The sequence below is a fragment of the Mauremys reevesii genome, linkage group 22, assembly GCF_016161935.1.
Source record: "Mauremys reevesii isolate NIE-2019 linkage group 22, ASM1616193v1, whole genome shotgun sequence".
Classification (NCBI taxonomy): Eukaryota; Metazoa; Chordata; order Testudines; family Geoemydidae; genus Mauremys; species Mauremys reevesii.
This window is the reverse complement of record NC_052644.1, coordinates 7,365,180-7,391,680: the sequence shown is the minus strand read 5'-3', so window position 1 is coordinate 7,391,680 and position 26,501 is coordinate 7,365,180. Positions and strand designations below refer to the sequence as shown.

The 26,501-nt window shown below is 49.2% G+C and overlaps 1 protein-coding gene across 2 annotated transcripts in view; it reads left to right on the top strand.

The window, feature by feature from the left end:
• Positions 1-22,168, top strand: part of CLPTM1 (CLPTM1 regulator of GABA type A receptor forward trafficking) — a 40,298-nt gene extending 18,130 nt beyond the window's left edge. For both annotated transcript variants that reach the window (XM_039509671.1, XM_039509672.1), the window contains exons 4-14: positions 771-929; positions 3,052-3,169; positions 7,384-7,469; positions 9,815-9,935; positions 11,588-11,832; positions 14,945-15,038; positions 15,891-16,081; positions 16,546-16,641; positions 17,961-18,096; positions 20,770-20,937; positions 21,472-22,168. In XM_039509671.1, coding sequence (XP_039365605.1) covers positions 771-929; positions 3,052-3,169; positions 7,384-7,469; positions 9,815-9,935; positions 11,588-11,832; positions 14,945-15,038; positions 15,891-16,081; positions 16,546-16,641; positions 17,961-18,096; positions 20,770-20,937; positions 21,472-21,761 — 1,704 coding nt within the window. In that variant the 3' untranslated portion in view covers positions 21,762-22,168. The remainder of the gene's footprint in view (positions 1-770; positions 930-3,051; positions 3,170-7,383; positions 7,470-9,814; positions 9,936-11,587; positions 11,833-14,944; positions 15,039-15,890; positions 16,082-16,545; positions 16,642-17,960; positions 18,097-20,769; positions 20,938-21,471) is intronic.
• The last annotated feature ends 4,333 nt before the right edge of the window (positions 22,169-26,501 follow it).

Sequence of the window (26,501 nt, the reverse complement as noted above, 5' to 3'; positions counted from 1 at the left end):
CCGTGTAACTCCCTGTGCAGAAACTCTTATTCCAGAATAAGAGTGGTTTTTTTCAGTTTAGTTTAAACCTCTTCCCAAGCAACACACACACACACACACACAAAAAGGCCCTGTTCTATGGGAATAGGACTGTCTACACAGGGAGTTATACTAGTATAACTGTAGCTGTTTATATTCAGACCTTAGCTTATATTGGTATAACTTTCCCATGTAGACAAGCCCTTAGTGATTGCATAGCTAACCTGCTCAGCTTACAGATATAGAGCTGTTTTCCTTGCAAACCCATCGTGGGATCTGAGAGTCAAGCTGGGGTCTTTCTGGCTCAGCAATAAAGATTGTACAGTCATGTAAACTTTTGCAACCGCGTTGCCCTGCGTGGATCACATAGCTATGACAGAGGCCAACTGCCAAGTCCTGCCATACGGCTAAAGATCCTGATGACACATGAGCCACAACAGACTCCCGGTTCCCCTCTCATTCCTGTGCTGCCTCTGCATGGTTAACAGGAGTCAAAAGCAGGAGAAACTTACGTTAGCCAGCAGTGCGAACTTTGTTGTCTTGCGAGCCATCTGCTGAGTCAAAAGGGGCCACTTGTCAGAGCAGAACTGCACTTCCCAGGTAAGTAAAACAGCATTTCAGTTGGAGTTCCACCCGGGGTGGCTATCTGCTTCTGGGAGTATCCCCTTTCACCCACCCTCCCTGCGCTATTTTGATGTCACCATCACGCTGAACTGCCTGCCAGAAGCAACCCTCCTCTCTTCTCCCTGCAGGATCTTCACGTGTATATCTCAGAGCATGAGCACTTTACAGATTTTAATGTCACCTCAGCACTGTTTTGGGAGCAACGGGACCTTGTCTATGGTGACTGGACCAGTGGTGAGAATGCAGATGGGTGCTATGAACGCTATGCAGAGTTAGACATTCCTGAGGTTAGTACATAACTCTGATTTCTCTCTTCGTAGGTGGTTTTTCTCCTGACGCTGGATAATGGGCCATAGAATGGAGCACTGACTTGGAGATGAGTTGTTTTCTCCCCTTTTTTTGCTCTGTCCTCCTTTTAAAGCCTCAGATTAAATGCTTAGGCTAAGGCATTGCAGGCTTTCCCTCTGCAGCCTTCAGGGATCTTACAGAGTGACTGATCTTTCCATAAGTAAGGTGTAGCTGGCATTGTATTGCAAGCCTGAGTTTCACTCTCCTGATTTGGCCAGCAATAAATCCCCTGCCTGCAATGTCCTTTCTGTCCTTGTGTTCCAGAGCAGGAGTCGGATGCTGAGGTGTACCTGCACAAGGCATTGGTCAGCTTGCAAAACCAGCCCCATTTCCTTGTTTGCAAATGGGTGCTGTCTTTGGGTGGTGGCGAGCTGCTGCTCTGCCAGTAATGGTGAAGTCTAGAACATTACCTAGGGAGGTGGTTTTTAAGGTCAGGATTATCAAAGCCCTGGCTGGGATGATTTAGTTGGGAATTGGTCCTGCTTTGAGCAGGAGGTTGGACTAGATGGCCTCCTGAGGTCCCTTCCAACCCTGATAGTCTATGATTCTATGATCTTCTTTTATTCGAACCCAGCCATCTCTCTCTGCCCATATGACTAAAACTCTCACCCAGGCCCCTCATGTCCCATCCTGACTCTGGCTCCTTGCTACCTCTGGCCTGTTCAAAATGCCACTGCTGAGATAGTGTTCCTGGTACCTCAGTTGGACTATATTACTCTCCCTCTTCCGTTTGCTCCGCTAGCTCCCCCTTTGGCCTTGTGTCAGACTTCAGCTGCATGCTATCATTCTTCAGGGCCCTCCTAGCTGTTACTGTTTGCTAGCAAGTGGTCCTCTGCCAGTCCTGCAGTGTCTGCCTCAATAGGCTGCTTGCCTGTAGCTCCCTTAGTGCTTGCTTCTGGGCCATAAGTAGGCATGGATCATCGTCTCTAAATTGGTCTGTACAGCCACTACCCAACCTTTCTCCAAACCCCTCCTAAAAATTTGCTGCTGCAGGACACTGACCACTGCAGTGGCAGACAGACGGCCCTTGGGGATTACCGAGGCCTGGCTTGGTTGTCTTTTAGTTTTTAATCTTATAAACATTTAAAAAAAACCCCAGAGTTACTTGGAGCTGCTGAGTGGGCTGGGCTGGGCTGTGGGTAGAGCCAAAGATAAGATGTGGTGGGAGCCAGGTTGCGAGTGGAGCCATTGAGGTGATGGGGCCACGTGATCCCATCGCTGTTCTCAACTTCTCACCCACATTCTTTTTCTTATGCCCACTTGGTCTTGTCTGCTATTAAGCTTCACGTTTTTCAAACCATCCATGTCTGAACAGCTCCCACACAATGGGGCTTCATCTCCCTCAGGCCCCCTGGTGTTACTGTAATACAAAAGTCCTATTCATCCGTCACGGGTTCATCTCTTGAGTAACCCCAAAAGCTTTAATACTTTGCAGCCTGTGTATGGTTAAGAGTGGGCTCCGGCCTTTCTTATGACCGGACAGTGCATGGGAAACCTCCTTTAGCCATTCATGATTAGACAAATAGCATTCCAAGAGCAGCCATTCCCACCGTTCATACATATTATGCACAGAACTAATTTATGGGCAAGGCTGTCTTTTGTTTTAGGTTTGTACCGCACCTTGCGCAACAGGGTCCTAGTCCATGACTGGGGCGCCTCGGCACTGTAGTAATATAAACAAACAGCAGACTGGAGTAGGGGGGCGTGGCACTTGCCTGGAAAGAGCAACGATAGTGTGGTGATGAAGCTTTATGTTTAGAATTGTAGAGATCTGTAAATCTAGTTATAAAACCAGTATCATGATGTTCCCCTCATACAGGCTCTACGTATTAAGCCTTTTCATTGCACAGGGAGTAGCCATATCACTTTGTATTGGCCAGTGGACTCACTGGAGCATAACGGATACTATTAGTGCATCCAGAAGAGGAAGGCAATGTGTCTTGACAGGAACAGAACACTTCTTGATGCTTACTGCTCTGCATAGCCCAGGCAATGTCGTTCCTGGTTTTCCAGTGCAGGGAATGAAGAGGCTAACTGTCCTGTTGGTGTGTGTGATTTCAGAGCGTGCAGCATAATGGCTCCATGTACGTCCATGTGTTTTTTACGAAGAGTGGCTTCCATCCCGATCCCAAACAGAAGAACTTGTACAGAAGACTTGCTACAGTTCACACATCACGCAGTAAGACAGCTCGTGCTGGCATGAGTGGTGGGGTTCAACAGTGTTTGATTTCCTTCTCCTGAAGCATCAGGGATGGTCATGGCTGGAGATGGGACATTGGCTGGGGTGGGCCAGGGCTCTGAGGTGGCACTGAGCATTCTTTCTCGGGTGCTGGGCTGGCTGGTTTTTGCTCACGTGTTCAGGGTTGAACTGGTTGCCATACATGGGGTTGGGAAGGAATTTTCCCCCAGGTCAGCGTGGCAGGGATCTTGGGGTTTTTCGCCTTCCTCTGCAGTGGTGGGTGCTGGTCACTTGCCAAGATTATCTGGGTGTATCTCATATAATCATTTCCCTGCAATTGTGGGGATCTTGGGCACTGGTGCCTCTCGGTCCCTTCTGTTCTCTGCCTGTGGCACGAAATAGCCTAGTCTCCTGTGAGCTGTAATGCTTAGGTCTAATGTTGGTTGTTGAGTTTACTGTGTGTTTGCTGGGTACTGTTGGCCTGTGATGTATAGGAGGTCAGACTCTGAGGTGGTGGTCCCCAGTGCTCCCTCTAACTTTTTCTAGCCATGTGCGGAATAAATGTTACGTGTACCGAGGTATGTGCGGATGTGCGCCACCAGTAGAAACAAAAAACCTAGAGATAATCTGTATATATTTTTAAAAAGTTACCATAGGGGTAATTACTCTACCAGGACAGGTTAGGCATTTTAGAACTCACTACTCAAAGAATCAAATTTAAAGAGAAATAAAAATTATGAAATGTATAAACCAGTCAAAACACCTTTTGAAAGAATAAAATTACAGAGAATATATGTGCATTGCAGGAAGTACCAAGGAGTAACAGCAGCAATAATACAAGTATGTGGGGGGGGGGGGGGTGCTGGCTGCTGGGGAAAACATGCACTGTCTCTTTAAGACACACGGAAAGCTCTCCTGCTCTGTCCTAAGCCCTGTTGTCTCCCCTCCCCAGCTCTGCAGAGATGGGGTACATGGGGAGAGGGAGGGAGAGAGTGTGAGCTGGCTGCTGGGGAAATCAGCGTTGGGGGAGGGGCACCTGAACACATGCTGCTGGCTGGGGGACTCTGCTAATCAGCTGAGCGGCACTTGAATCTCTCCTGTGCAGCCACTCAAGTACGCAGCTTACAGGGAATACAGGTGGTCCCTTCTGGCTAGGGTGACCAGATAGCAAGTGTGAAAAATCAGGCAGGGGTGGCGGGTAATAGGCGCAAATATAAGAAAAAGGCCCAAATATCAGGACTGTCCCTATCAAATCGGGACATCTGGTCACCCTACTTCTGGCCTTAAACTCCATGACTGTCTGATTTTTATATATATATATATATATATTGCTTGAGCAGTGTGTGATAACTGGTGTCATAGTACAGAAGTGTTCTAATACTAGAAGAACTAACTGAGAGGCTACCATAGTGCCGTGTTGGTGACATGTACCCTTTGTGTGGCAAGCCGTGGTGTGATTCTACAGCAGTCGCTCTCAAACTTACTTGATCGTGCCCCCTTCTTTTTGTCTGTAGTAGGACCACTACTGTTATGTCCTGTACAGCACAGGCCAGCGAACTTCCCCAACGTTATTCCTTTTGAAGTAGAAAATCTTACTTTAAAAAAATTTCAACCTTGATTTAAAAATTCCCAGTGATGGAGAATCTACCATGACTCTTTGTTAGTTGTTCCAATGGATAATTATCCTCACCGTTAAATGTATACCTTCTTTCCAATCTGAATTTTTCTAACTTCAACTTCCAGACATTGGATTAGGGTGACCAGATGAGAGACATGAAATATCGGGGCACGGGGCAGTGTGGGGGTCACCGGCAGAGGAAAAAAAAAAAAAAGCCGCCGAAGCATAGGAAAAACTGGTGGGGGCTGAGCACCCACCGGCAGCTCCCCGCCCCCCACCACACCACCTCACCTCCACCTCCCCAGAGCATCCTGCTTCTCCCTCCTCCCTCCCAGCACTTGCACTGCCATACAGCTGATTCGTGCAAGCCTGGGAGGGAGGGGGGAGGAGGAGGAATGTGGAGAGCTTGGGGAAGAGGCGGGGCCAGGGCAGGGATTTGGGGAGGGATCCAATGGGGCAGGGAGGGGGCCGGGGCTGAGTTGGGGGCGTGAGCCCCTTCCGCCTGTGCACCGGAGTGCAAAATATCGGGACAATTTGCCCTGGCAACTGGACAAACAAGTGAATATTGATCATGTTAGACTGCTAGACTGAAAAGCCCATTATCAAATATTTGTTTCCCAGGTAGGTACTGTAATCCAGTCATCCCTTAATCTTTTCTTTGTTAAGCTGAATAGTGAGCTCTTTGAGTTTGTCACTAAAAGGCAGGTTTTCTAATACTTTAATCATTTTCATGGCTCTTTTCTGACCTCTCTCCAATTTATCAATATCCTTCTTGAATTGTGGACACCAGAACTGGACACACTATTCCAGCAGTGGTCACGCCAGTTGGAAATACAGAGGTAAAAGAACCTCTCTACTTGTACTTGACTTTCCCTTGTTGGTGCATCCCAGGACTGGAGCCAGGACTATGCACCACGGTTGTGGGCTGGAGCGGGGGCTCTGTGCCTCCCTGTGGCGGAGGGGTGCCCCCCCCCATGGGGCTCAGCAGTCATTCCTCTGCGCACTCCCACTCCCTCCCCCCAGTTATTTTTAGTAAAGTCACAAGGTTTTCATGGATTCTCCATCACTGACTCTCTCTTTAAAATCAAGATTGGAATTAATTCAAGGGCCTTTTACAGTCTGACTAGAGATTGGTCCCTTCTGGCTTTAAATTCTGTCTCTATTTTTATTATACAAATTTGAATAAATGCCCTTTGGAAAGGGACATGTTTGTGTGTTCATAACAAACACACAGATGGGCATCAACAGACCTAGGAGTTGGTTTCTGGAAAATGGTAAGTGAAATTTATTTCTGAGAAGTCGTGAAGAAGTTGGGATGATCCTAGAGGGTTACAGAAAAGCCATGTGCTATGAATCAGAAGTGAGTGGGTGCAATTTTGTGTTGGAAAGGGAGTGTGTTGTGCTGCGTAGGATGGGAATGTGGCTGTCTTTTGTCATGTAACATGAAGCTAGGTAGAATGTCATCTGAGCATAATCTCAGTGAGGTTTATAGAAATCTCTCCAATGTGGCTTTTGCAGAGACCATCTTTGAAATATGCAAGGCTGCTACTGAGATAAAGCCAAACACTTTTATTAGAAATAAGGCACAAATTTAACGGTGAGGTGATTAACCATGGGTGCAAACTGCCAAGGGAAGGGGCAGATTCTCCAGCTGACTGCCTTTCTGGAAGGTATACTTTAGCCAGACAAACCGTTGGGCTCGATGCCGGAGTAACTAGGTGAAGTCCTGTGTAATACAGGGAGTCAGGATTTCCGTATGAGGAGAGATTAATAAGACTGGCACTTTTCAGCTTGGAAAAGAGACGACTAAAGGGGATATGATTCAGGTCTATAAAATCATGATTGGTGTGGAGAAAGTAAATAAGGAAGTGTTATTTACTGTTTCTTATAACACAAGACCCAGGGGTCACCAAATGAAATTAATAGGCAGCAGGTTTAAAACAAAAGGAAGTATTTTTTTCACACAACCTAGTCAGTTTGTGGAACTCTTTGCCGGAGGATGTTGTGAAGGCCAATACTATAACAGGGTTCAAATGGCTATTAGCCAGGATGTGCAGGAATGGTGTCCCTAGCCTCGGTTTGCCAGAAGCTGGGAATAGATGACGGGATGGATTACTTGATGATTCTCTGTTCTGTTCATTTCCTGGCATTGGCCACTGTTGGAAGACAGGATACTGGGCTAGATGAACTTTAGTCTGATGCAGTATGCCCATTCTTATGTTCTTAAGAAGCTATTCTGTCTCCATTGGATGCTTTTCTTATATTAATTTACTGTGAGCCTTGAATAGGGTTTTTTAATATTTGTATACATCTAAAGCAGGTTTTCTCAAACTGGGTGTCGTGACCCCACAGGCGGTTGGGGGGGGTCACGAGATGTCCAGTTTGAACGAAGGATGTTCAGGAAGTGCTAAGAACTGATGCTTTTCATTCACCTGGTCAGTGGTCCACTTTGTCCCAAATCATGAGCTCAGGAGAAGCAGGGAGATGCTGCTTGAAGTGGATCTGTTTTGGGCGGCTGCCTCCTGCAGAGTGTGTTACTGATAAATGGAAGAATTCAGCATTACTCACGTCTGCCTGCCTGCCTCTTTCCTTCTAGTGATAAATAAATATAAACGTCGGCGGTTCCAGAAAACCAAGAATCTTCTGACGGGGGAGACAGAAGCAGATCCAGAAATGATAAAGGTATCTAACTGCTTTCCTCATTCATCAAGGCCCTGGCTTTTCTCTCACCTCTGCTTCCACACCCAGGTGCGTCTTTGCTTGGAGAGAAGTTTAGGCTTTGCTGCAGTCAGGTACTAACTTCCACTTCGAGAGAGAATAGGATGAATGGTCAGGATCTCTGCTGGGGTGGGGTGTTGGAGTGATTACACTGGCCTACAGCATTTCCCAGAGAGGCCGTGAAGCAAATTGACTTGTAAAGCACATGGTAAAGACATTTCAAAGTACATCTTAACTCCCTAGCAGAACCTGGACATCTGCAGAATTTCCTGTATCCCAGGTATCGTTGTCCTGCGAATAGCTGCTTTGCTACAAGTGGATTGATAAATTAAGAAATCAGATTTTTTTTATCATCCGTGTATCCCTTTGTTTGCTGTGGGTTAAAGCTTTTCCCAAACAGTGGGAAGTAGAACTTAGACTCAGCAGTGAATAAGTCCAAAACGTTCCCTAGATGTTTGTTGGTTCACCATCCTTGGTATTGCGGAGATGTTTCTGTGGAATTCTCCTGCCTACACAGGCTGGTACTTTGCTCCTTCTCTTTAATGAACCGTTACCGTGTCCTCCCTCTGATGTATTGATACAAGGTTTTCCTTCACCCCTTTATCAGACAATCACACTGGGGGACTCTGACTCTGTTTCAACTACCTTTTCCTGCTCCTATATGTGTGCTGCTGCTATATCACTTCTCCTTCTGCCTCTCCTGTGGATCTCCCCTTTTCGCCTCAGCTCTCTAGTCCTGTGACAGCAGGTTGTGACTGAGGAGCAGAAGGGTCCCAGGCAGAACTTTGTTAAAGGGTTAACTCAGAAAGGGAGCCCAGTTAAACCTGCTGTTGAAAACGGATACAAATCTGAGTCTGATAGAGAAGTAGAAACCAGCTACAGAAGGCTTCCTCCTGCCCTTGTATTGCAAAGGGTAGACCTGGTGCTCTCACCCGTAAGGCATGTGCTTTCCTGTTCTGAGTGTTCTCTGGGCCCAGGACAACCCAGTGCTATTTGCTGGGGGGGTGCCAGACTGGATCACAGGTGCTGCTGATTTACAGCCTCATGAGATGCAGAAAAGCATTATTAGAGGCCACCCTGCTGGTTGTGGTCTGGTCTGATCTAATCCTTGTTTGCCTATCTGTGACTGGCTGGTGCTGACAATCCCAAGCTCTGGGTGTCCATAAACTTCTGATTGCTGGAAGCTGGGATGGATTGCTCAGTAAATTGCCCTGTTCTGTTCATTCCCTCTGCTGCCGATCGCTGTCGAAAGACAGGATAGTGGGCTGTGGACCATTGGCCTGTCCTAGTCTGGTCATTCTTATGTACTTGTGTTAATCTCTCGCTCCCTCCTGGCTGGAGGAGAAGAAAGATGGCAAAAACACAAGCCCCAAAAAAGCCCATAGCAGGGGGAAAACTGATGGACAGTTGAAGGGGTTGATTGGCTGAAGTGAGACATGGAGCCAAAGGCCTACAAAGTGAGCTCCCAGACACATGCTCTGACCTGGTTCAGAAATTTTCAATTTGGGCTGGAACTGCCCTGTCAAAGTGGTGCCTTTAGAAGGGTTAGTAACTAGCATTACGAAGACCCTTGCTACCTAAAACCTAGCAGAGTTCTTATGGGTTTTAAATTGTAAAAAAAATCTCCTAGTTTAAAACTAAAAATTCTGCACACAATCTTTTAAAATTCTACAAATTTTATTTGTCAAAATAACACTACATAATCATGGCCCCCCAAGCCCAGGGATCCAGAGGGAGAAACAGCCTGATGCTCCGTCCCAGGTTTGCACAGTGCTTCCTACATGCTGCCCTCTCCTTCCCAGGGCATGCTGGGAACTGCAGCTGCCAGAAACCCTCTAGCTCCCTCTCCTGCCCTCCTCTCCTATGTGTGAGCTGGGCTCTGCAGAGTCCAGTGGCCCCTAGTGGTGGCTGTTAGCACTGCAGCTCATTTCTGTGGGGAAAAGGAAATTCTGAATTGCGCAATGATGCAGAATTCCTCCAGGAGTAAGTTTATCTCCTCTAATCTATCTACATCTGCCCACGTTTGGCCAAGATCTGGATGAAACTGTCTTCCCCTTTGTTTCCTTCATGGTCCTAAACCCCTCAGGTCCTTACATCCCTGTCAGATGGTCTCTCTAGCTGCATTATGGAAGTCCAGTGCCTTTATCTGTGTTCTCTTTCCCCAGGACCAAATCCAAAATTACCTACAGTGCCCAAAACTAATGAGCTGCACTGGCTGTTATTGTATATGTGGCGCCCTCTTGTTATCGCTAGAGCAATGAAATGCCCCAGCATCCTATACCAAATGTGACTTTGTGTTTTTGTTGCAGAGAGCAGAAGACTTTGGCCCTGTGGAGGTGATCTCACACTGGCACCCTAATCTCACCATCAACATAGTGGACGATCATACTCCCTGGGTGAAGGGTAGCGTGCCACCGCCTCTGGACCAATGTAAGAACTTGGGATCTGCCAGCACTTCCCGTTCTCTGAGATGCCATTTTGGAATGTGTGTTTTTGCTCCAAGAACTCGTCTCTTCACAGCTCATCTGTCTGGTTCTTATAGCTGGTCTTGTCATCTCCTCTCATCACAGCTCTCTGCAGAGTTTACCTCTGTTATTTGCCCACTTTGGGGCACTTGTTGTAATGTAGTAGTTGCATGCGAGTGGAGTTGGTTTTGTCTGCTTTGGACTAGCTTAATTTCTTCAGCATGCTTGTGGATTGGGCAGCTGAGGGGCTTGGGAATGGAATATTGGAGACTTTCCCTCTAGTTCAGCAGTATAAATTTCTCCCAAGTTGGCAGTAACTAAATTGTTCCTGTCTGTTCATTGCCTTGTGAGGAGGCTTGGAAGGATTGGATTTTTAGAAGTAAATGTTGGTAAACACTGATTTTACACACACACACACACACACACACACACACACACACCAACCACTATTTCCATCAGTGATGATTGATATTGATAGGTAGACAAAGTAAGAAAAATGCTGCTTGAAAACTTGAGTCCAACCATAACGTGCTTAAGAGGGTGTTATAATGCCGGCATTAGCAGAGCACCTTTTTAGGGACCTTTAACTTTTTCTTAATCTCAACATGTGTCATTAAATAATTATTGTCAGACCCCTCCCTCCATAATATCCTGCAACTGTGAAAAAATAAATAGGTAAAAATTGGATAAACACTTAAAGAAATAAGCACTGATAGCTGTCAAAATTATTTTTTAAAAAGCAAATTGAATTCTACCAAGCCTGCTTATGGGAAGTGAGTTAAGGGCTTCAGTGCAGCGTCTAAGAGGCAGGCTTCCACAGCGAAAAACAAAAAAAACCCTAAAAAACCCCAACCAATTCACCTTTGTAATTGGACCCCTGTATTGCCTGTCTCAAAAGTGGCAACCCAGGACCGAATGGGTCATGGAGCGTAAACTCTCACCAGGTGGCCCCCTAAGTAGGGACTCTGTTACGCTATCAGGGAAGGATGTATGTGGCAGACTTTCCCTGCTGCTCCCCATGCTGTTCTGTGGCTAAATGAACATCCGTCTCCAGGGTTGTTAGACCGGCGCTATCCATCAGCTTGAGATTCAAATCACAAACGCTCTTTAAAAGAAAATAGCTGGCACCATAAACTTCCTGGAAGCCAGTTTGATATATTGGAATTCTGCAAATGGCCTGGTTTCCAGAGGGTGTTAATTGGATGCTGTCAGACTGCTTTCAATACCTGAGTCTGAGCTTGGTCAGTAATATACAGAGGGAATGGGTTTGAGCTCTGGGCACCGAGAGAAAGGTGCTATACTCTCCCGTCCCTCTGTGGCAAAGCAAGACCCCCTCCTTGGCACTCTGGCCATTGCTTAGTGCCCTCTGTGCTGCAGGAGCTGGCATCTTTCTCCCGAGGGAAGGCCGGGAGGCTCAGGCTCCATGTGCAGCCAGCTGTACAGAAGCAGTTGCTGGTCTGGGGTTTCTATTGGTGCTGGTCTAGGATGATTTTTGTAGCTGCAGGATGAGGTGGGTCTCCATTGTCTGTCTTAGTGAGTGACGGTAGCTTTCTTTGTGCTATCCCATCCCTGTTTGCTCTCTCAGGCCTGTCTCTGCGCTCTCTCCCATTGCTGCAGATGTGAAGTTCGATGCGGTCAGTGGTGACTACTACCCCATCCTCTACTTCAACGATTACTGGAACCTGCAGAAGGATTACTTCCCCATCAACGAGACAGTGGAGCGGCTACCTTTCCGCCTCTCCTTCTGCCCACTCTCGCTGTGGCGCTGGCAGCTCTATGCTGCACAGAGCACCAAGTCCCCGTGGAACTTCCTGGGAGAGGACTTGTACGAGCAATCGGATGAGGAGCAGGATTCTGTAAAGGTTAGACAGCCTTGACAAATCTCCTCTGGGTGGGTTTTCTCCAGCTTTGTTTTTGGTGGGTCCCTCTCTCTGCCACTTTCCACGGAGGTACCACAGGCCTCTGTCCTCGGCTCGCATCTCTCCACCCTTTCTGACCCACTCGCAGAGCTTCAATTGCTGTTCCTATGTGGATGACTCCCAAATGTACCTCTCCACTCCTGGCCTGTCCCCCTCCATCCAGCCCCGTCTTGGCCTGACTTTCCAATAGCTCCTCATTTCATGCTATCAGCTTATTTTTAACATAGCCAAACCTGAACTGCTGGGATAAGAGTTTCAAAAGACTAAGTGACTTAGGAGCCTGAACACCAAATGGCAAAGTCACTTTTGAAAATGCATCTTAGGCCCCTAAGTCGTTCAGGCAATTTTCAGAACATTCCCAAATGGCCTTACCCCCTCCTGATCCTTCTTCTCTGGCCCACACATCACCACCATCTGGGATCCCTTTCAATTTCCTTTTTCTGTCAAATCCCAGCAGAGTCTGGATTGTGCTGCTGCATTCTGCATACATCTGGAAAATCCAACCCTTCCCTTCTGGCCCTGCAACTGGTGGGCTTGCCCAGGTCACCTTGGCTTCCTGCTTTGATTCCTGCCTTCTCTGCCCAACACCCGCCTTTCTTCTTCTGGGAGAGAGAATCGGCCACTCCATGGCTTCAAGAAGTGCTCCAAGTATGCACAGGCCCAGTCGTGAACAGGCCTCAGCAAGGACTGAGAGATGTTTCTTTGAGCACTCCTTGCCTGGACAGGGCAGCTTTGAGCGCTCCTGTTCTCAGTCAGTGCTTCCGGTGTGGCGGGGTGAACTCAGCTTGGGATGTATGAAGGGGTTCAGCCTTAAGCTATATCAGTGCCTCCTGTGACTGGGTACAACAGGACAGGCCCCAGGATATTATTGCCAAGGAAACGGAGGCCAGTGTAGTCAGCGCTGTTCTGCTCTGGCGAGTGCTCTGTAGAAATGGTGTCAACCATCACAGGATTTACTCTTGGATCTTGTCTCCCTAGCTCAAGACAGGCCGGGACTCCCCCAGCTGTTAGATCAGTGGGGCTCTGGGGAGCTGGCAGTGGGATGACCTTGAAAACTAGAGTGACAGAAATGGGATGAAATTCAGTAGTACTAAGTGCAAGGTCATGCACTTTTTGTCTAATAATAAGAATCTGTGCTACAAGCTGGGGGTTCATCAGTTAGGGTGCAGAGAGGCTTGGATGTGTGAGTCGATTGCAGGATGGCTGAGCTACCAACCAGTGTGACGTGGCTGTGAAAAAGGCAAATGCGATGCTAGGATAATAGGCGAGGCATTTCCAGTACATCCAGAGAGGTACTAATGCCATTGTACAAGGTATTGTTTAGACCTCACTTGGAAGGCTGTGTGCAATTCTGGTCATCCGTGTTCAAGAAAGATTAATTCAACCTGGAACAGGTGCCGAGAAGAGCTACCAGGCTGCTCAGGGGAATGCAGGGCCTGCCTTCTGAGAGGAGACCAGAAGAGCTTGGTTTGTTAGCCTAGTAAAAAGAAGGCTGAGAGGCGATGTGATTGCTCCTTGTAAATACAGCAAGGAGGTAAACACAGAGAGAGTAATGAGCTCTTTAAGCAAAAGGACAGTGTTGGCACAAGAACAAGTAGATATAAACTGGCCAGGAACAAATTCAGGCTGGTAATTAGAAGAAGGTTTCTAAACATCAGAGGGGTGAGGTTCAGAGTTGCTGGAGAAAGCTGAACAAATTTGAGAGCAAATGTCTGATGGGGTTGCTTGGGATGGTGGGGCAGGGCTCAGCAACCTGGGGGGTTATGTCCTATGTCCTTAAAGTTCAACCTTCAGGGTTTCAGTTGGCCGCCAGCCAGGGGTCAGACAGATTTATTCCCCTGCCCCAATGTATTCTGGGAGGGCTTTATCTCCTTTGAAGCATCAGAGCTGGCCATAGCTGAAGATAGGACATTGTGGGGGTGGCCAGACCTCTGAGGTGGCACCGAGCATTCTCTGTCAGGTGCTTGGCTGGTTGGTTCTGACTCGTGCTCAGAGTTGAACTGATGGCTGTATGTGGCTCTAACTGCCACTGCAACCCATCCCCCCGCCCCCCCTGTCAACAGCTTCCTGGGGCATTGCCGTTAATGTGGGGTGTCATCCCCCAAACTCCATCACTGGAAAAACACAGGTCAGTTGGGATGGAAAGTGATCCCGTAGCTTTCTTTGTGAGGCTGGCAGCAGAATCTGGGCCTGTAGCAGGACCTCAGCCCTCCCTAACAAAGCTCACCACTTCCTCTGTGCCCAGCTGGGGTTCAGATCAGCACTGCTGCTCGTATAGAATCTCCCTGTGCTCTGGACAGCACTGTTAATCTGGGTAGTATTTGCAGCCAGTTGGTGAGGTCTGAGATGGGTACTGTGCTTTCCCTGAGGGACCCGTGGGGGCAGGGATCTGCGTTTCCTAATCTAGCAGTGTCCGAGTGTCGGGAAGGGCATTCTGGAAGGGCACGAGGAACCAGGGCAGCCCTGGTCTCCTTTAACAGTGTTTTCAGGAGACATAGTGTTCAGTATACGCTGTTTTACAAAAGGCTTAAATTAAAATTACATGTGTACCTTTTGATGTAAGTGCATAGCTTATTTTAAAAGCTTTTCACTTTAGTTTAGAAATTAATCCTATTAATGCTGTATTCCCTTCTTACAGAAATAAATTCTGAGACTAGTGCATGAAATAATGGTTTGATTGTGCCACTCACTGCAGTTTTATTCTGAGCTGTCACAGTCTTAGGGCCTCTCCTCACTCCATTACAGTGGCTGGAGTGAAAGCCAGACACAGCGGGCTTTGCTCAGTCCCTGGGAGAGTATCCACAGTACCCCCCACACACTTAGATGTAATCTAACTTCCTGTTTCCTGTGACTCTGAAATCTGTTGGCATTTCTGCTTTGCCCCAATTATTCCTACTAAAGCATCTCTGGGTTGGGTTATTTTTCCACACGTGTTCTGGCTCCTGTTTGTCTGCCTGAAACCCTCAGTTCTGTCCGGATTGCCTTCTCTGGGTCCCTTTGGGTGGGGCCTGGCTGGAGGGGCAGGATAGGCCCTTCACATCTTTTTCTTTTCCAGGTTGCTCTTTTGGAGACCAATCCATATCTGCTGGCTTTGACCATTGTCGTTTCCATAGTTCACAGCATATTTGAGTTTCTTGCCTTCAAAAATGGTAAGTTCTGCAGTGCAGTGAAGATCTCCTCTTCTGGCTCCAGCCCTTCTCATAGGAAGGGTTTTTAACCTGGGTCTGCGTTGGCCTTGCAGAGTTGTTCAATGCCCCCGTTGGGGTGGCAATATGAATGTAAGAGGAAGAACATCTGGGACAGGTGAAGAACATGGATGTGACTAAATGGAAAACATAGTTGTTTTCACTTGGGCCCAGGCTCTCCAGTGATAAATTGCTGAGGCCCCACAGGGGTGACTCAGCTGGCCTGTCCCTCTGCTACCTGCCCTAACTCTCTGCACTCTGCTCCTTGCCGTCTCCCCCACCCCATGTGCTTTAGGGCAGGAGGAGCACTCTCTCCATTCTGCCAACCACCAGTTTCACAAGACTCTCCTCAGCTGTTGTGGGGGCTTGCAAACTTCAAGTGCTTCCCTTACAAAGTCTGTGGGCAGCAAGCTTCATGCCTCTGACACTGCTGGGAGTTCAGTCTGTATAATGACCCCATGATCACATACTAGTCACACACCTACTGGCCACAGGAGAGTCTGTATCCACAACATAATGGAGAGGGCAAAGTCAGTCTGCTGCTAACAGTGGATGGGTTTCTGGCCAGGTTCTTCTGAACCACCTTCATGGCCCACAGAGCTGGCCCGGCCATTTTCTTCTTCATACAGCTGGGAAACGCAACTCACTCCCACTCATGGAGGTGAAAGGCATTGGCAAGTAGACCTGTGCTCTGCTCCTTTCATAAGGTAGAGGAGAAAGCTGGAAACTCCTCCCTGCAGTGGGGCTCTGGCTGCCCCTGAAGGGCCCCCTATGCTCAGGAAGTTCTCCCTCTATGCTCTTCTCTCTGGCCCCTAGATATCCAGTTCTGGAACAGCAGGCAGTCTCTGGAGGGGCTCTCCGTCCGCTCTGTGTTCTTCGGAGTATTTCAGTCACTTGTGGTCCTTCTCTACATCCTGGACAATGAAACTAACTTTGTGGTTCAAGTCAGCGTCTTCATCGGGCTCCTCATAGACCTCTGGAAAATCACAAAAGTCATGGATGTCAGGGTAAGCACATGGCTCATTGCACTAGACCAGTGGTTCTCAGCCTGCAGGCGGCCCAATTAGCCCACAGCTGTGTGCTAAAGCCCAGTCTATATGCCCAGGGTCCGCTGGGTTTCCCGCTGCCTTGTGGGGAGGGGGCAGGGCTGCCGGCCCACCTCATGTGGTGGGAGTCCAGGGCCCGGGGCAGCTGCGCAGGGTTGGGGTCTGGGGCAGCCGCGCAGGCCCCACGGGGTCAGGGGTCCAGGGCTGCTGTTGCCCTGGCCTCTGCGGCCCAGGTAATACATTGTGGGCCGCATACGCACTAGACTGAAGGGGTGCCCTGTGTAGAAGACCCAATTCTCCACCTTGCCAGAGTAAGCAGAAAGCTAGAGAGTGTGAGATCCACACCCCTAGCTAGGCTGCCTTCTAGCTTGGGGCCTTTATTATGTACTGCCTCCCCTGTAACTTCTGCTCTTGTCAATAAACAGCTGGATCGAGACAACAAAGTCGCTGGGATTTTTCCACGTTTAACCTTCAAAGACAAATCAACATATATAGAATCATCTACCAAAGTCTACGATGATGTAAGTCCAGTGCCTGGCAGGGGATTTCCTTCAGCACGTGGTAGGATCCCTCTGGGAGGCGGGGGTAGTGTGGGTTAGATTCCTACGCCACTGGACATGGGAGCCCTTGACCAGGGAAAGGGGACCCAGGTATACCCTGCATTAGGATCCTGCTCCTGGAAGAGGAGAGGTGCCCTGGTCATCCCTTCTAGCTTATTCCTTGGGAAGCTGCTGCTCTCCCAGCAGGACAGCAGCTCCCTTGCTAAGCTGGGCTACACTGGGCCCTGCAAGAGAGCTGAACCCACAGCACGTTCTAGTTGTTGGCTTGTTTGCCCTGAGTTCTGTTCTGTTCTGTTCTCTCCTCTCTGCTGGATGGACGCGTGGGTTTTCATGTGTCCAGTTTGCTACTCCCCTGGGTCTATCTCACCTCTGACCCCTGGCAGCTGCTTGAGTGATGCATGCCCTCCTGGTGCCTGTCTGCAGCCACGGTATCCCCTCCATCAGCTTGTGTGGCCCAGGGCCCGCACTAGGCCCTGCTGCCCCAAGTTACACCCTTCAGTCTTTTCCTTCTGGCATGGCTGCAGGTGCTGAGGCATAGTTGTCATTAAGCCACGTGTGTGGTGGTGCAGTCCCACCCTCACGCAGCCGGGAATCTCAGCAAAACGTCATAGTCATGAACTGCTAAAGGATGCCCAAGATGCGTCTCTTGGCCACTCTGCTGGTCTGATCCCCAGAGCCAGGGTGGCGGTGTATGAGTGTAGCTCAGTGGCTTTCAAACTTCTTGTATTGGTGACCCCTTTCACACAGCAAGCCTCTGAATGTGATTTCCCCCCTCATTAAAAATGGGGGGTGCGTAATTTAATGGGGGCTAAGGGCTGTCAGTGGTTACCTTGTGACCCCCTGAGGGGTTTGGACCTCCAGTTTGAGAATCCCTGGTAGCTCTACCACCCCCCCGTACCCCCCATCTTTGAGAGGTGGAGCAACAGGTGTTCAAGGGGCATGGAGCACGCTCACTCCTTGGTGGCTGTGGAGGCAGAAGGGGAAAAAGGATTGAGACCCTGCTTCCAGCCCTGCTGTGATGCGCTAGCGAGTGAGTGACATGGGATGTGTCCAGCACCTTGTGACCCCAAGCACTGTTCAGAAACCCCCTTCTAACAAGAGTCTCCCACTGTGAAGCCAGGGCTTGAGAGCCAGCAGGCCTGCAAAGAGGTGGGTCTGTGACTAGTGGGCCCCTGCAGACGCGCACGCGCGCACGCACACACGCACCCTCCCCCCCGATCCTGAGCAGGATTCTGTGTGGCTCCCAGCTGACCGGTCACCTTTGAATATTGCCTCCCCAGATGGCATTCCGGTATCTCTCGTGGATTCTCTTCCCCTTGCTCGGCTGCTACGCTGTGTACAGCTTGCTGTACATGGAGCACAAGGGCTGGTACTCGTGGGTCCTGAGCATGCTCTATGGCTTCCTTCTGACATTCGGTGAGTAGCATCCACAAGGCAGCGTTCTGGATGCCTGAGTTTGCTGGAGTCACTGGGCCCCGTCCGAGGCCTCCTGACCCCCTCCCGGCCTCTCACGCCCAGCTTCGGGGTCCACCCGCACTCAGGGGAGGCCATGGATAGTGCTCTGCACGCGTTAGAGGCTGGTCATGTGTGTCTGGCTGGAATTAGGATGAGCTTTCAGCAGGGAGAAGAGATACTGAGTTGCACTTACCAGTAAGGAGCCCTCCAGCTCCTGATATCGCATACAAAGGGCCTGGCTTCACATTTGCTGTTTGGGAATCATTAAGAAAGGGATAGATAATAAGACAGAAAATATCATATTGCCTGTATATAAATCCATGGTACACCCATATCTTGAATACTGCGTGCAGATGTGGTCGCCCCATCTCCAAAAAGATTAATTGGAATTAGAAAAGGTGTACAGAAAAGGGCAACAAAAATTAGGGGTATGGAACAGCTTCCACATGAGGCAAGATTAATAAGACTGGGAGTTTTCAGCTTGGAAAAGAAACGATTAAGGGGGATATGATAGAGATCTATAAAATCATGATAGGTGGGGAGACAGCAAATAAAGAAGTGTTGTTTATTCCTTGTAACGCAAGAACTAGGGGGGGTCACCAAATGAAATTAATAGGCAGCAGGTTTCAAACAAACAAAAAAATATTTCTTCACACAATGCAGTCAACCTGTGGAACTCTTTGCCAGAGGATGTTGTGAAGGCTGAGAGTATAAAAACTCAAAGAAGAACTAGATACATTCATGGAGGATAGGTCTATCAAGGGCTATTAGCCAGGGTGGGCACGGATGGTGTCCCTCACCTCTGTTTGCCAGAAGTTGGGAATGGGCAGTGGGATGGATCAGTTGATGATTACCTGTTCTGTTCATTCCCTCTGGAGTACCTGGCATTGGCCGCTGTCAGAAGACTGGATACTGGGCTAGATGGACCTTTGGTCTGACCCACTATGGCCCTTCTATGTTCTCATGTCTCTCTCTCTCGTGCTCTTTCTCACAATCCAGAGCAGATGGTTGCAGTCTTGTTTCTTTGTTCCTGTCTCCTAACCCCAACTTTGAAGCGTGCCCTGCGGTATTGTGTAGGCACCTCCAATCTCCTTTCAGACTCTGGGTATTGATATTCCCCATAGGCTTCGCCTGCAGTGATTCGGTTTCACTGTCCCTCACTTAGTAACACTTGTAGTCTGTTTCTGGCCATACTCCCTGCTCTTGAGGGAGCTACTGTAGCAACTTCAGACTCTGTTAATCTTCAGCTTCTGTTTCAGAGAGGTTCTGTTTCCTGCCGTATCTCGTACGCGTTGCCAGTGTGTGCTGGTGAATTGCTGGGCAACTCCCTTTTCTGTGTAGGTCAAAGTCCAGCCTTGCTAGTTTGAACTCGGGTGGAACCTCTTCTGCCTAAATGAACTGATGGAATCCAAGCAGGCTGTGATCATAGAAGCTGTTTCCAAGCTTGCAGTGTGTCTTCCTCACATAGGCTTAGTCTACACTGCAAAGTTTTGCCGGCAGAGCTCTGTTCCTTAGGAGTGTGGGGAAACTCTCACATTCCCTAGCCAGCAAAGCTATGCTGGCAAAACCCCTGGTTAAGACTAAATGTAGAATCTTTTATTAAGAATCTGAATCAATGTATGTTAAGCTATATAACTGGTTAAAGTGTGTATAGATACAGTGTATCCTCCAGGCTAGCCAATAGAAACACCAATGGAATGTAAAGGCTGTATAGTTAAGGTGCAAATCAGCATGTTTTAATCGTTACCAGCCAGTGAGAATTGAACGTTCTTTAGGAAAAGAACTAAACAGTGCCAATGAAAAGCAAGATTAAAATCAGTGATTTAAATCAGTCCATCCTGACTTGCAGTCTCCTGATCTCTGCAAGGCTGCCATGACCTCCCTTAGCTAACGTGTTGCAATTTACCCACAGAACACCCGACCTGCACTGAAAACCAAACTCCCTTTATTTTCACTTGCTTTGCTGCTGACCAGCCTCCCAAAGCTACTGTTCCCTGTTCCTTTCAGATTTCAGTGGGCTTGTGGCTGCCTGCCTCTCTCCTCCTCTCTGCCTCCCACTGTTCTGCTCTTAGCATTGGCTGCCTCGGGCCCTTCATGTAATCTCACCACTACTGGCTCAGGAGCCTTCTTCCTTGCCGTGCCTGCTGTTTTGAGCAGCCGCCTTGTGTTTAATAGATTTTTAAGGCCATAAGGAACCACTCTGCTCATCCAGTCTGATCACCTGCCCAGCACAGGTCAGAGAATCCTGTCCAGCCCAGCAGCTTGCAGTTGGACTATCGCACATCAGCCTGGGCTCAAGTCATGAGGAATGCACCCCATCCTTCAGTAGCTTGTTCGGTGGCTGATTGGCCTTGCTGCTAAAAATGACTCTGCCATTTCAGATAGCGGAGGAGGTCTCTCCTCCCCGCCTCTGCCTCAGCCGTTTATTCTTGGGACTCTGAGTGCGGTGAACTCCGTAGAGATTGGGGCCTGCTTTATGGCAGAGCTGCTGTGCACAAGGTTTGCCCTCATTTCTGCCAGGATGTAACTCCATGGCCCGGGCCAGCTCTGTTGGCATCCAGCCTGTCCCAGACGCACACTGGCCGGAGTTAGCCTAGTGGCCCGCGGCCTGACTTCTCCCCCTTTTCCCCCCAGGTTTTATTACGATGACGCCGCAGCTGTTCATAAACTACAAACTGAAGTCAGTGGCCCACCTGCCCTGGAGGATGCTCACCTACAAAGCACTCAACACCTTCATCGATGACCTCTTTGCCTTTGTGATCAAAATGCCCATGATGTACAGGATAGGATGCCTCCGAGACGGTAAGGGGCTCAGTGCCAGCCTCCCATCCCCTGCCATTGTCTGCAAGGATGGCAACGCGTCTCCTTTACAAATGTGTCATACAGGCTTGGAGCATGCCGTGCTACTTGGGGATGGGGGTGTAGCATGTCCGTGTGTCTCCCCAGCCAGTGTGGGAATCACCCAGGCTTAGCTGGGACCCTACCAGTGTCTGAACCCAGCACTCAAGACCCCACTTCTTTCAGCTGATTGCAGCTGCATGGTCCTTCTCCCACTGAGCCTTCCAGGAGTCCAGTGATGGCTCCATGGGCTGGCCTGTGAGTTCCCCATGCAGGATGAGAAAAGAGAGCTTTCGTCCTCCTCTCTGCCCCAGGGCCTCAGCAACTCGCTGGTGGGCTGCAGCTGAGCTATGCTGTCACTCATGCCTGGGGGTCTCTTGCCAAGCAGCTCACGAGGCACTTATAGGCCCCGGGGGACCAAGAACTGGGCAGTTCAGAGGTGTGCATCTGGCCTGGGGTTGGCCTGCTGTTTACGCTCGCTCTGCTCTCCTCCCACAGATGTCGTCTTCTTCATTTACCTCTATCAGCGCTGGATCTACCGGGTGGATCTGACGCGCGTCAACGAGTTTGGGATAAGTGGGGAGGGCCGAGTCCCTCAGCTAACACAAGGTACCACCCCAGCAGACTGTGCCCCTGCACTGCTACCCGATGGGGACGCAACGAGCACCCAGGGGGTGATAAAGGAGGGCCTGGCTGATGGGTCTCCTGCACCAGTAACGGAGGATGTGGCCGATGGCTCCCCTGGGGCCCAGACGGAGAAAACAGCAGAGGACAAGAAAAAGGACTAACCTGCGCTAACTTTAATTTTTAAACAAAGCCTAACTTTCCACTCTCCCCCTTGGATACTGGACAGAAAGGGAAGCGGGGAAGCTGCTGTGGTCCTCTGGCTCCAAAGCTTTTTATTTTCTATTCCAGTAACTTTGGGGCAGGGAGGGATTGAGAATTTGGTGACATTCGTGTGATGTGCTGTATCCATGGGAGAGAACCCCCGTATCTCTGTATTTAAAGTCAAACTCATCCAGTAATCATTGTGAGCGCCGTTCCATTGTGCAGGTGTTTAGGACATTAAGGAGTTTCTCAGAGTTGTGTCTCTGTTTCATAAAGAGAGCTGATTATCCGAACAAGTCCCATTTCTCATCATTGCACTCTACTATGGACTCTGGATTGAATAAATTCATATGGGTGTTAAGTTAAACCTTGCCCTCTTCTTTCATCTCTCTACACATCTGCCCTGGATGCAGGCTCCTCTAGGAACATAGGATTTGCCAGACTGGATCAGAACTGAGCCCCATCTAGCCCAGCCACCAGCATCAGCTGCTTCAGAGAGAGGTGTGAGAGCCCCTAGTAGCAGAGGTGGAATAATCTCCTCTCCTCCTCAGGTCTCAACCTGGTCTCTAAACTCTGAAGCCAAGGTTTAATATCCTGCCCACATGTATGGGGTTTCTTTGTTAATTCCCATATATGTCCAGTCCCTTTTTGAATCTTAAGTTCTTAGCCTCAGTGGTTTCCTGTGGTTAATGAGTTTCACAGTTTAATTACACGTTGTGTGAAAAATTATTTCCTTGTCGGTTTTGAATGCGCCACCTTGTAATTCAATGGAAGGTCTTTGTTCTTGTGTTAGGAGGCAGAAAGAACAGGCGCACCTTCTCCGGGACCTGTCACTGTTTTACAGACGTTTCTCGTCTCCTCCAAGGTTACAATCTGGGTTTTTGGGTTGTTTTTTTTGTTTTTTGGTATCTTCATCTGAGAGTTTTCCAGGCCTTGATCATTCTCTGTTCCCCACTAGTTCTGCACTGTCCTGTAAAATGGGATGATCACACAGCGTCCAAATGAGGTCGCGCCACCGAGTTTTGGTAAGATAAATAATAGAGAACATTTTAAAGCTGTCCCATTCCTTATGCAAGCCAGAATTAGCTAATGTTCTCAGACCTCCCCATCTGAGCACCTCCCAGAAATGGGTCAAGCCAGGTGACTAGCATGTTATCAGTGGCAGGAACCACATTTTTAACTTCAGCACCCAGAACTCTGTTTTCAAAAATCACCTTGCAGCATGCAGTTCTGTCTGAACAGGCTGAGCTGCCTCCCGGAGCCCCCTGCTAGCAGAGTGAAGGTGATGCCAGGGCAGAGGTGCCAACCCAGCCTGCCCTCTGAGAGCCACGCTGGCTTTTCTGGTTTGTTGTGTTGGCTCTGCAGGGCTGGCAGGAGTCCAAGGCAAGTCAGTCAGCAGATGTACCTGCCTGAGGAGACAGGACCTCTTCTGCAGTGAGCAGAGCCATGTTCAGAGTGCCCAAGGGTGAGTAACAGGTGTGATGTGCCCTGTCCTGGCCTCTCTGCTGCTCCATTTGGATCATGGAAATTGGTTAGGGGCTGCGCTGCCACTTGGACACTGGTCACTCTCCTTGATTGCCAGGGGGTTTGATTACAGCCATCCGCGGGGCAGATGCATTGGCCTGCCTTAGGGACACTGGCTTGAGCATAAGCCTAATAGTGATGGGTGGAGGGTGACTTCTGAGGAGCTTTTTTGCAGCTGCTGGCCTCTGTTCTTTCAGCATCGGATCACTGCTTGTGAGATGCGCGCGCGGCCTGCCCCTGCGTTGCCACCGTGGCCTGAAGCTCCGTGCTGTGTCGGCTCTTCGGAGCAGCTGCCCGGGAAGCTTGCTCCGCTTTACTCCATACAGACCTCATACCCGTCCACACCCATGCCTCTCTCTCCTGCAAGCCCACTGTTGGTGTTTGGTTCTCAGTGGGCTGTTGAGTACTGGTGCCTTTGCCAAGGGAGTGTGGAGGAGAGGGCATTGTTTTGGCAGCTGTTTTAATTCATAGCCTTGGTGCTGGCATCCAGGTCTTCTGCTGTTATTAAATGAGACCTTATTAAATGAGCAGCTGCTGCGGTTGCTTCCCTTGCATCTTGGACCCTTAGCCGGGCTCCAAGAGTCTAGCACACATGCCCAAAAGAACATAAATTGAAAAATTCAGAAAATACAGTTCTGCCCCCACCTCTGAAGAGCTGGAGTGCCAGTGGGGCAGATCTCAGGACTACGAAGCCCTGGAGAACGTGCCATTCACATCATGCTCAGGGAGGTTCTTTGAAGAGGGAGATGCCATTTCGGTGGCTGGCATGTCAAACACCAACTCACCCCACATCTGCGGCAGTGAACTGAGCTGGAAAATGAACTAACTTGCAGGGGAAGCCCTTGAGTATCTGCACTGGGGCTTGGAGGGGCTGTCTCTTGTCCTCAGATGCACCCGCAGCAGCAGGCAAGTATGTGCTCATGGTGCTTTTCTCTCAGCCATGCCCAGAAGCTCTGTGGGCTTCAGAGCAGCTCTACTGCCCCTGAAGAGTGGTGAAACAGAGCCCTTGCCAGCCAAGGGAACACAAGTGCCACAGGACAGGTAGTCTGTGCAGCTGGACCTGTGGCCTCTGCTTTCTGTGGCAGGAATCCTGGCTCGGAAGCTTGTCGATCCATTTTCATCGCCCAAGTGGAAGGACTGGTGCCTTTGCTAATCCCCGAGGAGTTTAGGACTGTTGCTCCTCAGTTAAAGCAGACCAGGCTACAGAGCTGGAGTGACTTGCTGAAGGCTCTAGGAGGAGTCACTGGTGAAGCTGGACCCAGAGCCCATGTGCTCTAGAAAACTCTTCCTCTCGCTGCCTTTCCTAACAAGAAATAATTGCCAGATTCCCAGCTTTGGCCTGTTTGACTCCCCCTCCAACCCACAAGCTCCCTGCCTTCACCTGTCAGGCCATGTTGCCCTGCCCCCCTTTCCAAATGTAACCCCTCATCCCACTGTCAACCTCTGCCCCCCTGCCCCTCTTCATGGGGTCTCCCATGCTGCTGTCCTGTGCTCAGGAATAGCTGCCCATCATGCGCAGTGCTGTGGCCTTAATCTAGAGTCTCAGAAATGCCGGTCTGGAGCAGGCCCCGAGAGATCAAATCCATCCCCCCTCCACTGTGACTACACCTAGACCCTCCCTGACAGGGGTTTGTCCAACCTGGTCTTAAAAACCTCCAGTGACGGGGATTCCCCAGCCTCCCATGGACGCCTTATCTACCCTTAGTTAATCTTCTGTAATATCAAACCTAAAGCTCCCTTGCTGTAGCTTAAGCCCATTACTTGTCCTCCCTTCAGTGGACGTGGAGAACAATTGATCTCTGTCCTCTTTCTAACAGCCCTGAACATATTTGAAGACTGTTCTCAGGTCCCCTTTCAGTCTTTTCTCAACACGAAACACGCCCAGTTTTTTAACCCATCCTCCCTGCTCAGGTTTTCTAAACCAATTGTCATTTTTGTTGCCCTCCTCTGGATTCTCTCCAGTTTGTTCACATCTTTCCTGAAGTGAGGTGCATAGAACTGGACCCAGTCCTCCAGTTGAGGCCTACCAGTGCCTAGCACAGTGTTTCTCAAATACTGCCATCAGGGGCTCTTCTTGCAGTCACAGCTGTGATAGGCTACACCCCCCGGCTCCCCGCCAGGGTACCTGACATACTGGGGTACCACTGAGCCTGCCTGTTCCACCCTCCTGGGCTCCCTTACACTGTTCTGCTGAGCCAGGCCCTCAAGCCTCCTCCAGCACACACACAGGTAGGGACACCCCCAGCTGCAGAAAGAGACACTGAAATCAGCTCTGCACGGAAAGACTCAGCTAGGGGATTGCCCGGCACTCAAGTGCACATCCCCTCTGGGGGCGAACCCCAAATTGTATTGTCTTGCACTGCACGTTGTAAGCCCCTGAAAATCACCACCTCCCTCATGCAGAGGAAGACATGCACAGCTTTTCCCCGCCTCCCCTCCGTTACGAATTCCACAAACTGATTTTAGAGAAAACAAAAACGTGTATTATCTACAAAGGATGGATCTGAAGGGATTATAAGGGATAGCAAACAGATCAAAGCAGATTACTGAAACAAACATGCAAACTCAGCCTAATACACTAAAGAAACTGGTTGCAAGTAATAATTTCTCACCCTAAATGTTGTTGTTTTAGGCATTTCTTTTGCAGGTCAGACACCTTTTCCAGCCTGGGCTCAGCTCTTCTCTCCTGCTCCTTGTTTCTTGACTGCTGGAGACATCTATCCTGGTCAGGGATTCAGTGAAGAATGAACCCTGATTATCTTCCTCCCCTGCCTTATATAGGGTTTACATAGGGCAAGAATCCTTTGCCTTTCAGTATCAGAGGGGTAGCTGTGTTAGTCTGTATTCACAAAAACAACAAGGAGTCTAGTGGCACCTTAAATCTGTTAGTCTTTATTTGGGTATAAGCTTTCGTGGGTAAAAAAACCCACTTCTTCAGATGCATGGAGTGAAAATGACAGATGCAGGCATTATTATACATGAAGAGAAGGGAGTTACCTTACAAGTGGAGAACCAGTGTTTACAAGGCCAGTTTAGTTAGGGTGGATGTGGTCCACTCCCAATAACTGATGAGGTGTCAATACCAAGAGAGGGAAAATTGCTTTTGTAATGAGCCAGCCACTCCCAGTCCCTATTCAAGCCCAAATTAATGGTGTTAAGTTTGCAAATGAATTGTA